General features: G+C 48.4%; 1 protein-coding gene across 1 annotated transcript in view; it reads right to left on the reverse strand.

The window, feature by feature from the left end:
* Window positions 1-955: 955 nt before the first annotated feature.
* LOC137521826 (E3 ubiquitin-protein ligase TRIM62) overlaps window positions 956-12,577 on the reverse strand; it is a 34,449-nt gene continuing 22,827 nt past the window's right edge. Inside the window, exons 4-6 of the mRNA XM_068241603.1 lie at window positions 9,412-9,668; window positions 7,929-8,044; window positions 956-3,398 (exon numbers count right to left, since the gene is read on the reverse strand). Coding sequence (XP_068097704.1) covers window positions 2,848-3,398; window positions 7,929-8,044; window positions 9,412-9,668 — 924 coding nt within the window. The 3' untranslated portion in view covers window positions 956-2,847. The remainder of the gene's footprint in view (window positions 3,399-7,928; window positions 8,045-9,411; window positions 9,669-12,577) is intronic.

Below are 12,577 nucleotides of genomic sequence, written 5' to 3' on the forward strand. Positions count from 1 at the left end.
GCACAGGCGGTGCAGGATATCACACGAGTGAGTTGCGACCAATCTAACAGTGGTCAGTCGGACGAGTGTGATACCATCTAATGTGTACTGCAGCTGTCATACATGACGAGTGAATACATGTGAAGTGGAGCTGACACCTTTTTGGAGCGCATACAAACATTAGAGACTAACAAATTTTAATAGCGTGAACTATATTTGTTAAAGGACTTCCGAGGCCAAATGTTTAAAAAAAAACATAAAAAAAAGTTATATACCTGTGTAACTTTGTAGGACACGGAGGATGCCGTCCGCGCCCTCCGTGCCGTTCCGCCGAGTCCCCGCCGCTCATAGCCCCCCGGACGGCTCCCGACCCCACGGCCAACAGGATGCGTGGATCGGAGGACTGGCCCCGGAGCTGCGCGCCCAGGGCCGGCGGCCATCTTTATACAGGCAGAGAGCCTGACCCTGGCCGTGGGGTCGGGAGCCGTCCGGGGGGGGGCTATGAGCGGCGGGGACCCAGCGGGAGGGCACGGAGGGCGCGGACGGCGTCCTCCATGTCCTACAAAGTTATACAGGTATATAACTTTTTTTATGTTTTTTTTAAACATTTGGCCTCGGAAGTCCTTTAAGTGGTTTCTGTGCAACCTTTAGAACCACTAAGTATTACAGTGTATACGAACATCCTACTGTAGCGCTTATCCTTAGAACATACATAAACTGGTATTGTTTAAAAGGAAATCAATAAGGCAGCCTTCATATGCCTCTCATCTCAGGTGTCCTTTAACCTATGATCTGTGAATATGCCCGTTGATCCGACGCTTTTGACTGCAAGATGAACCAGGCCTCAATGAGATACTAATTGCTCAGTTTTGCATGCAAATATAATGCAAATTGTATGCAGTTTGGAACACTTAGCACCTCCATGCCCCTCTGTGCACCAGTGTTTTGTGTCACAAAGTCTTAGAGGACAGCAGAAGAAAGGCGAAGGCGTTTATTTGCACATTTGCTTGATTATTCTGGTTAACAACAGATGGAAGGGTGCTGGTTTTTGTGTTAGTCCAACCAGAAGAACAATATCATTTTTGGGTTACAGTATTCTATAGATGGGAGGTAGTGTCCGCAGTATGGAGGAGAATATATAGAATTCATGTATAGAAAGTCAGATGACACCAACAGAGAAATATCACCCTCATGTCTTCCACCACAATGTACTGTCCTCAGTATCAGCGAATTGTGAAATTACGTCAGCAGATCTGGAGTTGGCCGGTCCGATGGGTCAGCGAATCGCAAGATCACGGTGATGTCTGCAGATCTAGAGACAGACTGTCGGCTGCTCAGCAAATCGCAAGATCACGGCGATGTCTGCAAATCCGGAGACGGCCGGCATGCTGGGTCAGCAAATTGCGAGATCACAGTGATGTCTGCAGATACGGACGGTTGGCTGGGTCAGTGTACCGCGAGATCATGGCGATGTCTGCAGATCCGGAGGCGGCTGGTTAGATGGGTCAGCGAATCGCAGTGATGTCTGTAGATCCAGAGACGGACAGTCCGCTGGGTCATCAAATTGCAGGATCACGGCAATGTCTGCAATCTGGAGACAGCCGATCCACTGGGTCAGCGAATCGCTACATCACAGCCATGTCTGCAGATCCAGAGATGGCCGGTCCACTGGGTCAGCGAATCGCGAGATCACGGTGATGTCTGAAGATCCAGAGACGGCTGGTCCGCTAAGTCAGCGAATCGCAAGATCACGGTGATGTTTCTGGAGACAGGCAGTCCACTGGGTCAGCGAATAGCGAGATCATGGCAATGTCAGATCTGGAGACAGCCGGTCCACGGGGAGACTTGGGTGCAGGATACAGCCGGTATATGGCTTATCCTGCTGCTGCACAAGTCCTGGTGGAGTTAAGTACTATTCCCTATCCAGGTCCACGTGGATAGTGGGGAATGATGTAATTTGGCTGCCAGCTATAGCTGGAGGCCGAATTACAGTGTTTTAAAAGTAACTTCAGCTCCGTCTTCTGACGGCACCATTACTCACTGTGCGCTGCTATGACTGTAATTCCTATTACGGTCTATGGTGGCGCCGTCTGTGCCTAAATCACCTGCTCTGTTATTACAGCGCTTGATCTGGAGACAGCCGTTCCGCTGGGTCAGCGAATCGCAAGATTACGGCAATTGTCTCCCGTTTTCCCACCAAGGTAGAACTACCCCAGCCAAATCTATTCTGCAGCTACATCTGTCTATAAATAAATTTCATCTTTGCAGATCTGTAGATGGACGGTCCACTGACTCAGTGAATTGCGAGATCATGCCGATGTCAGCAAATCCACGGAGACGGACAGTCCACTGGGTCAGCAGATCCGGAGACTGACAGTACGCTGGGTCACCCCTCGTTGGTTGGCTGGAGTTTCAGTAGCATAATGTACGCCCGTTATGTAACCTGACGCTAAATGTCTCCGATACAGAAGATGAGCCCTTGTGTTACCACAATACTTCCACAATTGTTACAGAAGGATGTCTCGAGACACGTGAAGAAATCACAAAATCTGAGTAATGTTTCCCAGAATTCCCTGCAGCAAGCAGCTTCATTCTATTTAGGTGTGGTTCGTCTACATAGAGGAGAAACAGAAGATGTCCACGGCAAAACATTGTCTTTTCACACCTGGTGGGACTCAGTTCTGTCCTCTGTGATATCTAAATGTCAGATGAAATCAGACGATGAGGCCTCGGAGCTGCATGTGGGAGGACTATCCTCAGTGTCTCATTGGTCCAGTTACAATATTATCGTCCAATTTTTTATATCTAGAGACTGTGCCATCCCTTCCTCCACCCAAAGAGGCAGCAGCGAGGGGGATTTGGGGATGACTATATTCGCACGGTATTAATACGTAGAGGTTGTACATTCTTCCCGTTGGCGTGACTCTGCCCCGGACTGAAGTAGGAGCAAAGTCTACCTGGGAACTTCTCACGGAAGGTGTAGAGCCAGGACATATCATCTGCATTGTAGAAGATGAGTAGCCCCTTGTCATAGTCCAAGTAGACCCCAACCTTCTCTAGTTTGCTCCTCACGTTAAGTCGTGTCCAGGGCTCGGTGCAGGCACTGTATCGGTTCCCATCATGCATCACGATGCAGTAGAAACCTTTTCCCGGCTGGATTTGGATGCTGCCCTTGCGGCTCACGGCTTCATGGGCCAGTCCAATCATCCACTGCGTTTTATCGGAGACCACCACCTCCCAGTAATGTACTCCTCCATCAAAGACCTGCGACCCCAGCACCGACACCTCCACGTCAAATCGCTTTGGCGAGTCCTGCAGCGGTTGAGGGTGCAAATTCCCGTAGGCCACAATGGTACAATCGTCGGAGAGGATCAGACGCTGGTGTGCTGTCACCGGGTCTAGGGTTAGAGCAGCTGGCACTGAGGAGAGAGGAGAAGACAGGATGAGGGAGATGCAGGATATTATAATGTCAGCATTAGTGGACAATGCAACCTACTTGTGTTACCCGATTACTAACAAACACCATCTCCAGTTTAATTTTTTTTTCTTTTAGCTCTTCTTTCTCCCATCCCTGCTAACGTATGTTAAAGGACATCCAAGGTGAAAATTAACTAATGAGATAAACAATTGTATCTATCCTCCTTCTTCTAAAATGACTTTTTAAGGTATCCCACAGTTTTATTTTATATGTAAATCTACTTTTTAAAGTTTTTACTGTTTCATGGCCTCTTCTCAATAACACATTCATTAAAGTAAGCCAGAGCTAAAATCTGTGAACTATTGATCCTTTTTATCTCGTTCCTACTCTCAGAAGCCATTTACTGCCAGGAAAGTGTTATATGGCTGTAATTCCTTATCAATAAGGGTTACGTTATAGTCTGACCTGGTCCCGACCCGGACAGAAATTGTCACTTGCATACCTTATTTTTAACTTAGGCAGAGAAAGAAAAAAAGGAGCACAGAATAGTTATTTGTGTGCTTGGCACTGTACATACACATGTCTATCTCATCATGTCACATGTCACCTCGGGTATCCTTTAGGTGATCCTCCCTCTCCCAACCTTCCCTATACTCCCTGGGACAGCACAACCCTCTAGCTATGAGGTCACTGTTGGGGTCCCATCTAGGGGCGGGGCACCACACTGCTACAGCAGCCTGGCCTCTGGTGGTGACATGTGGGAGAGGATGTGGCACTTGTAACAGTAAGCCCCTCCCTTTGCTGCCGATTGGTGGAGAAGCATGGCTGCTACTCCGTGGACATCTCCCCAGCAAATCAAGCAGTGGGTGTGGGCAGTAATGCAGGAACACAGGAGGTCTTCAGATCTGGAGCAGAGAGTGTCGGGAGAAGAGTTGAGGGAGTGGTCTGCCCCGAGAGTGGGATCATATAAGCGTACGTATGTGTACACTGCCGGTGAGCTGGGCGCAGGGTGAGCTGACTGATGGCTCACCCTGCTGCCGCTGAAATACCTGGCGGAGTAAAATACTGTTGCCCCTTTGTCATCGAAACTTGGAGGAAGGTGTAATCCAAGGTCTGGTGCTCTCCCTGAATTACCCTTACGCACCCCGCGCAGTATATCATTACTGCAATGGGGCGCCTAGTTTCAGCACTCGTGGCTGAGCGCAGTGTGCCAAAACCACCTGCTTCGTCATATAACCCTGAAGCTGGAGTGGAGGAAGGGTATACAGGCATAATTCACATTCTGGAAATGGGACTTAAAGAGGAACTCCAGTGAAAATAATTAAATTAAAAAAGTGCTTCATTTTTTACAATAATTATGTATAAATTATTTAGTCAGTGTTTGCCCATTGTAAAAGCTTTCCTCTCCCCGATTTACATTCTGACATTTATCACATGGTGACATTTTTACTGCTGGCAGGTGATGTCAGTGGAAGGAGATGCTGCTTGCTTTTTTGGCACTTGGAAACAGCTGTAAACAGCGATTTCCCAAAATGCAATTAGGTTCACAGACAGGAAACTGTCAGGACCATGGTCCTGACTCCTGACATCACACTGTGGGAGGGGTTTCACCACAATATTAGCCATACAGACCTCCCTGATGATCTGTTTGAGAAAAGGAAACGATTTCTCATGGGAAAGGGAGTATCGGCTACTGATTGGGATATAGTTCAATTCTTGGTTACGGTTTCTCTTTAAAGGACACTTGAAGTGTGGGATATAGAGGCTGCCATATTTAGTTCCTTTTAACCAATACCAGTTGCCTGGCTGTCCTGCTAATCTATCTGGCTGCAGTAGTGTCTGAATCACACACCTGAAACAAGCATGCAGCCAGAAACAATCCAGTCACACTTCAGTCAGAGCATCTGATCTGCTGCATGCTTGTTCAGGGTCTATGGCTAAAAGTATTAGAGGTAGAGGATCAGCAGGACAGCCAGGCAAAGTGCATTGTTTAAATGGAAATACTGTAAGTATGTCAGCCTTGATATCTCGCTCACTTCAAGTGTGCTTTAAAAGCTCAACTACGCCTAAAACTGCATTCTGGAGGCGCCTCATTTGGCATTCGCAAAAGAGCCTATAATACTTCTTCAGGGAAGGTGAGGGCAGGTATGCCAAGGGGTAGGGGAATTGGTCAGTCAGAGGGACCCCTGGGTTATTTTTGCCCGGGGGCTCTATTGTAGCAAAAAAACAGCCCTGGGGAGAATATTGCTTCACTCCAGAGACAATCATGATTATTACAGAGATGTGACATCACTTCATACCAACCACACTGCAGGCAAACATGATTATTAGAGGTGTGACATCACTTCCTACCAACCACGATGCAGGCAACCATGATTATTACAGAGGTGTGACATCACTTCCTACCAACCACGATGCAGGCAACCATGATTATTACAGAAGTGTGACATCACTTCCTACCAACCACGCTGCAGGCAACCATGATTATTAGAGGTGTGACATCACTTCCTACCAACCACGATGCAGGCAACCGTGATTATTACAGAGGTGTGACATCACTTCCTACCAACCACGATGCAGGCAACCATGATTATTAGAGGTGTGACATCACTTCCTACCAACCACGATGCAGGCAACCATGATTATTACAGAAGTGTGACATCACTTCCTACCAACCACGCTGCAGGCAACCATGATTATTAGAGGTGTGACATCACTTCCTACCAACCACGATGCAGGCAACCGTGATTATTACAGAGGTGTGACATCACTTCCTACCAACCACGATGCAGGCAACCATGATTATTAGAGGTGTGACATCACTTCCTACCAACCACGATGCAGGCAACCATGATTATTACAGAGGTGTGACATCACTTCCTACCAACCACGCTGCAGGCAACCATGATTATTAGAGGTGTGACATCACTTCCTACCAACCACGCTGCAGGCAACCATGATTATTACAGAGGTGTGACATCACTTCCTACCAACCACGATGCAGGCAACCATGATTATTACAGAGGTGTGACATCACTTCCTACCAACCACGCTGCAGGCAACCATGATTATTACAGAGTTGTAACATAATTTCCTGGCAGCCATGCTGAACACACTTCCCACATTTCTCAACAGTTGTAGGCTGAGGTAAAATTTCAGGCATCCCCAGCAGCCAGCTGTCCTCAGCTTCACTGCAGGGGAGGGGTTTCCTTCTATAGCGACCATTGAAGCTGCACACTGCAAGGATACTGTGGATGCCAGTGCAACCATATGACTAGAATTACACCATAGTGATCAGCCCAGAACTGCAGAGAGAAGCACTACATCCCTACATACCTTTTTCCAGGCAGGATTTTAATAAAGAATGAATCTACCAATGCAATAAATACATGAGCCGCATGCTGATGACAGGATGTCCGCAGAAGCTGTGAGACAATTACAGGAGCAGGGAAATTATGATTAAGGGAAGCCCTGCACATTATTCTGTCAATGTTATAATGAAGTGAAATTTATTTCTGCTTGCCATTTGGGAGTAATGTAAGATGAGAGGTAACATTATATATAAATCATACTGGGGTTCCGACCTCTCCACGTAACTCCCCGCTACACCCAGCACCTCGCCCAACAACTATCACATCCGCCCAACGGCAGTAAGTGGAAAAACCACTCAGTACAGGAATCTGCTGTCACCTGTCAGAGTATGATGGCCGATCCTCCCCACACCTCTGTCTGCGCTGCCCTGAGGGAGGGGAGGGGGACAGCTGAGCGCACATCTGCCAGTTTGTGACACAAAAGCTACAGCACAGGAGTCAATACCGGCAATAGATTTCACTAGCAACAGATGTGATTGAGAGGGGAGGAAGGGCAAGAAGAGGAGGAGGCAAGGGGAGGAGGGAGAGAAGGGGAGAATGCACTGGGGAGAGGGGGGTTGAAAGAGAGAGGTGCGAGGATGGGGGACCAGATGGAGGAATGAGGGAAAAAAAAGGGGGGCAAGGCGAGAGGATGGAGAAAAAAGGGAGGCAGCATAAGGAGGGTGGGAGAAGGGGACGAGGCACGGGGAGAAGGGGTGGAAAAAGAGGCGGGAGGGGTGGAAAAGAGGCAGGAGGGGATGGAGGAATGAGGGAAACAAAGAGGGTGAAGAGGCGGGAGTATGGGGGAAAAAGGGAGGAGGGAGGGAGAAGGAGACGTGGCGCGAGGAGAAAGGGGGTGGAAACAGGGGCCTTTAGGATGGGGGTGGAGGGAAGGAAGGAATGAGTGTGGAGAGGTGGGAGGATAGGGGAAGGAAGCACGGGAGAAGAGAAGGAGGCACTGGGGGAAAGGGGATGGAAAGAGGGGCCTTTCGTTTGGGGGGAGGAGATGGAGGGAAGGAATGAGTGTGGAGAGGCGGGAGGATTGGGAAAGAAGCATGGGAGAAGGGAGGGAGATAGGGAGGATCACTGGGAAAATGAAGGGAGGAGACACTGGGAGGATGATGGTGGGAAGTGTGAGGGAGAAGGGGATGGAGTGTGAAATATTGGTGAGCATCCGTTACCTGGGTGAATGTCCTGGAAGAGGGACTTCCAGATGGTGTACTGTAGCGGCCCCATGTACTTGGAGGTCGGGAAATCTTCATAGGTCAGGTTAGTTTCGTGGATTTTCCCCTTCAGCCTGGAAGACAGATAGAAGCCACGTTTATCACAAGGAAGATGGGGACCGATATAAAGATGCCCCCCCAAGCCCCGACCAGATCTGCTGTCTGAAACTCCCACCACAACAGCCACCCATGTGCCAAGACACAGCAACCCCTCCCTCAACAACAAACTAGGCACTGCCCCTCCCTACATGGCAGGTTCCTCTATGTGCAACATAATCTCCCACCACAACAGCCACCCATGTGCCAAGACACAGCAACCCCCTCCCCCAACAACAAACTAGGCACTGCCCCTCCCTACATGGCAGGTTCCTCTATGTGCAACATAATCTCCCACCACAACAGCCACCCATGTGCCAAGACACAGCAACCCCCTCCCCCAACAACAAACTAGGCACTGCCCCTCCCTACATGGCAGGTTCCTCTATGTGCAACATAATCTCCCACCACAACAGCCACCCATGTGCCAAGACACAGCAACCCCCTCCCCCAACAACAAACTAGGCACTGCCCCTCCCTACATGGCAGGTTCCTCTATGTGCAACATAATCTCCCACCACAACAGCCACCCATGTGCCAAGACACAGCAACCCCCTCCCCCAACAACAAACTAGGCACTGCCCCTCCCTACATGGCAGGTTCCTCTATGTGCAACATAATCTCCCACCACAACAGCCACCCATGTGCCAAGACACAGCAACCCCCTCCCCCAACAACAAACTAGGCACTGCCCCTCCCTACATGGCAGGTTCCTCTATGTGCAACATAATCTCCCACCACAACAGCCACCCATGTGCCAAGACACAGCAACCCCCTCCCCCAACAACAAACTAGGCACTGCCCCTCCCTACATGGCAGGTTCCTCTATGTGCAATATAATCTCCCACCACAACAGCCACCCATGTGCCAAGACACAGCAACCCCCTCCCCCAACAACAAACTAGGCACTGCCCCTCCCTACATGGCAGGTTCCTCTATGTGCAACATAATCTCCCACCACAACAGCCACCCATGTGCCAAGACACAGCAACCCCCTCCCCCAACAACAAACTAGGCACTGCCCCTCCCTACATGGCATGTTCCTCTATCTGCAAAATAAACTACAGACACAACAACCACCCAAGTGCCAAGACACAGCAACCCCCTCCCCCAACAAGCCGGGCACTGCCCCTCCCTACATGGTATATTCCTCTTTCTGCAGCATAATCTCCCACCACAACAGCCACCCATGTGCCAATGCAAAGCAACTCCTCCCCCTTCCCCAACAAGCTAGGCACTCAACTAGCTTGCCTCTCTCCTCCAGGACAGGGACTCCCCAGATGGAAGACAGACAGGACGGTGTTCCTCAGATGGAGGACAGACCAGATGGGGCTTTCTCAGTTACCTCTCGGATAGCGAGGAGATTCCCGCCAGGAAGTTGTGTTTATCGCTCTCCCCCAGGCGCTCTTGCAGAATCTGCACTCCCTCTTGCACCTTGCGGAGCTGCTGGCTGTAGCGCTGGACCTTGTGCTCAATGTCGGTGAGGGTGCGGGCCGTATCTGACTCTAGCTCCTCCAGCATGGCCTTCTGTCTCTCCCGGAGCAGCCGGTGAAGGTGTTCAAAGGCCTCACTGATGGTCGCACGCAGGCCCTTGGCTGAGGACTGAAGAGTGGAGACGGATAGTCACACATGGCTACATACATACCGCCTGACCTCACCTTCCCAACCGTAACCATCCTCCCCAAACCCAGGGCTGTGGAGTCGGTACAAAAATAATCTGACTCCAACTCCTCATCTTCTTGAAACCACCGACTCCGACTCCAGGTACCCAAAATTGCTCCGACTCCACAGCCCTGCCCAAACTGACGTGTTTTCAAATCTGCCTAATTAATTAATTTGCCCCACTAATCCTGGGACCAAGAACAAGTACGCCAATGGGCTCTATTCACAATAAGCAGTGTGGTAAAAAAAAAATTGGAGGTAAAATACCTCATGCGGTATTTTACACTTTTTTCCAAATTCACTAAACTTTTCCCCTATGAGGCAGAAGTTTGGTAGTTTACCGAACAAACATGCCTCAATTCACTAAGCCCTCAGGGCTGCAGGCAGGGAGCTGTGTTTGTGTGAGTACATCTTCCCTTTAGAAGTGCTGCAGCCACCAGGGGGAGCTCTTCTACCGCACAGAGACAGCATGTGGAGAGCAGGTTATCGTCTGCTGTGGGCTGGCGAAAATTTGCCGACACTTTTGGCCGGTAAATGAAGTGCGGGAATATTTGTGAATTGACATTAATTGACATTTCCTGAGGTAATTAGCACAGAAGGCGGTAAGTTACCGCACTAGTCGGGAACTGTAATTTTGTGTGCAGTAGCAGGTTTAGTGAATTGTAACTTCAGAAGGTGATGGGTAGAATCAGCTGTTTTCAGCATTACCGAATGCGGTAATGCTTTGTGAATAGAGCCCAATGTCTTTTTGTATGCTGGTTTCAGGGCAAGGATTGCTGCAGTCCAACACCAGCCTGTACATTCAGTGTACAGTATATACTATACCATATCAGGTTATATATATAAAACAATGCTGCTGTGATCAGTAATGCAACATTTCTGTCAACCTGCCATGCTGCTCCTACCCTTTGGAACTCCTTGCCACACCAAGTCTAGACAGTTCCAACCCTGTAGGCTGAAAAGCCACCTGTTTAGTCTTGTATTTATGATCGCATAACTTCCCCTGGAACAAATCACTATGTATTGATCCGAGACCAACGAATGTACTTTGGATCCTATGGGAACAAAACGCTTTACAAATGTTTTGCCGTTGTTTGTGCCATTACAGATTTACCTGCCTTATAAAACCATGGCATTTCTTTCACACTGTGTAAACATGCGCTTAAGTTTACATAGCCTGGCAGAATTTATGATTTCTTAACCACAACTGATAACACAAAAACGTTTCTTTCACTCATGGTTAGTGGTTGGCTGAAGCCATTAATTGTCAAACAACTGTGTTTACTCTTTTTACATCATAATCACTACACAAACTACCCAAATGTCCCCGATCAAAAGTTTACATACCCTGGTGATTTAGCCTGATAACATGCACACAACCTGACACAAACAGGTTTTAATGGCTAGTAAAGGTAACCATCTTCACCTGTGATCTTATTGAGTTTCTGGACTCCTGACAGACCCTTGCATGTTTCATTCAGTGAGGCACTGATGTTTTGGGGATTCTAAGTCATGGGCAAAGCAAAAGAAATGTCAAAGGATCTGTGGAAAAATGTAGAACTTTACAGCACAGGTTGCAGCTAGTTTACTATCAGTGCAGGCACAGAGTAACAGCTTATACTGTGCATTCTGGAGGTAACAGAGATCAGCACACACTGCAACTAGTCCACTATCAGTACAGGCACACAGTAACAGCTTATACTGTACATACTGGAGGTAGCAGAGATCAGCACACACTGCAGCTAGTTTACTATCAGTACAGGCACACAGTAACAGCTTATACTGTGCATTCTAGAGGTAGCAGAGATCAGCACACACTGCAGCTAGTTTACTATCAGTGCAGGCACAGAGTAACAGCTTATACTGTGCATTCTGGAGGTAGCAGAGATCAGCACACACTGCAACTAGTCCACTATCAGTACAGGCACACAGTAACAGCTTATACTGTACATACTGGAGGTAGCAGAGATCAGCACACACTGCAGCTAGTTTACTATCAGTACAGGCACACAGTAACAGCTTATACTGTGTATACTGGAGGTAGCAGAGATCAGCACACACTGCAGCTAGTTTACTATCAGTACAGGCACACAGTAACAGCGTATACTGGAGGTAGCAGAGATCAGCACACACTGCAGCTAGTTTACTATTAGTACAGGCACACAGTAACAGCTTATACTGTGTATACTGGAGGCAGCAGAGATCAGCACATACTGCTGCTAGTTTACTATCAGTACATGCACAGGGTAACAGCTTATACTGTACATACTGGAGGTAGCAGAGATCAGCACACACTGCAGCTAGTTTACTATCAGTACAGGCACAGAGTAACAGCTTATTCTGTACATACTGGAGGTAACAGAGATCAGCACATACTGCTGCTAGTTTACTATCAGTACATGCACAGGGTAACAGCTTATACTGTACATACTGGAGGCAGCAGAGATCAGCACATGTTGCAGCTAGTTTACTATCAGTACAGGCACAGAGTAACAGCTTATACTGTACATACTGGAAGCAGCAGAGATCAGCACACACTGCTGCTAGTTTACTATCAGTACATGCACAGGGTAACAGCTTATACTGTACATACTGGAGGTAGCAGAGATCAGCACACACTGCAGCTAGTTTACTATCAGTACAGGCACAGAGTAACAGCTTATACCGTACACGCTGGAGGTAGCAGAGATCAGCACACTGCAGCTAGTTTACTATCAGTACATGCACAGGGTAACAGCTTATACTGTACATACTGGAGGTAGCAGAGATCAGCACATGCTGCAGCTAGATTACTATCAGTAGAGGCACAAAGTAACAGCTTATAATATGTATACTGGAGGCAGCAGAGA

Source organism: Hyperolius riggenbachi, chromosome 6 (genome assembly GCF_040937935.1).
Source record: "Hyperolius riggenbachi isolate aHypRig1 chromosome 6, aHypRig1.pri, whole genome shotgun sequence".
NCBI lineage: Eukaryota > Metazoa > Chordata > Amphibia > Anura > Hyperoliidae > Hyperolius > Hyperolius riggenbachi.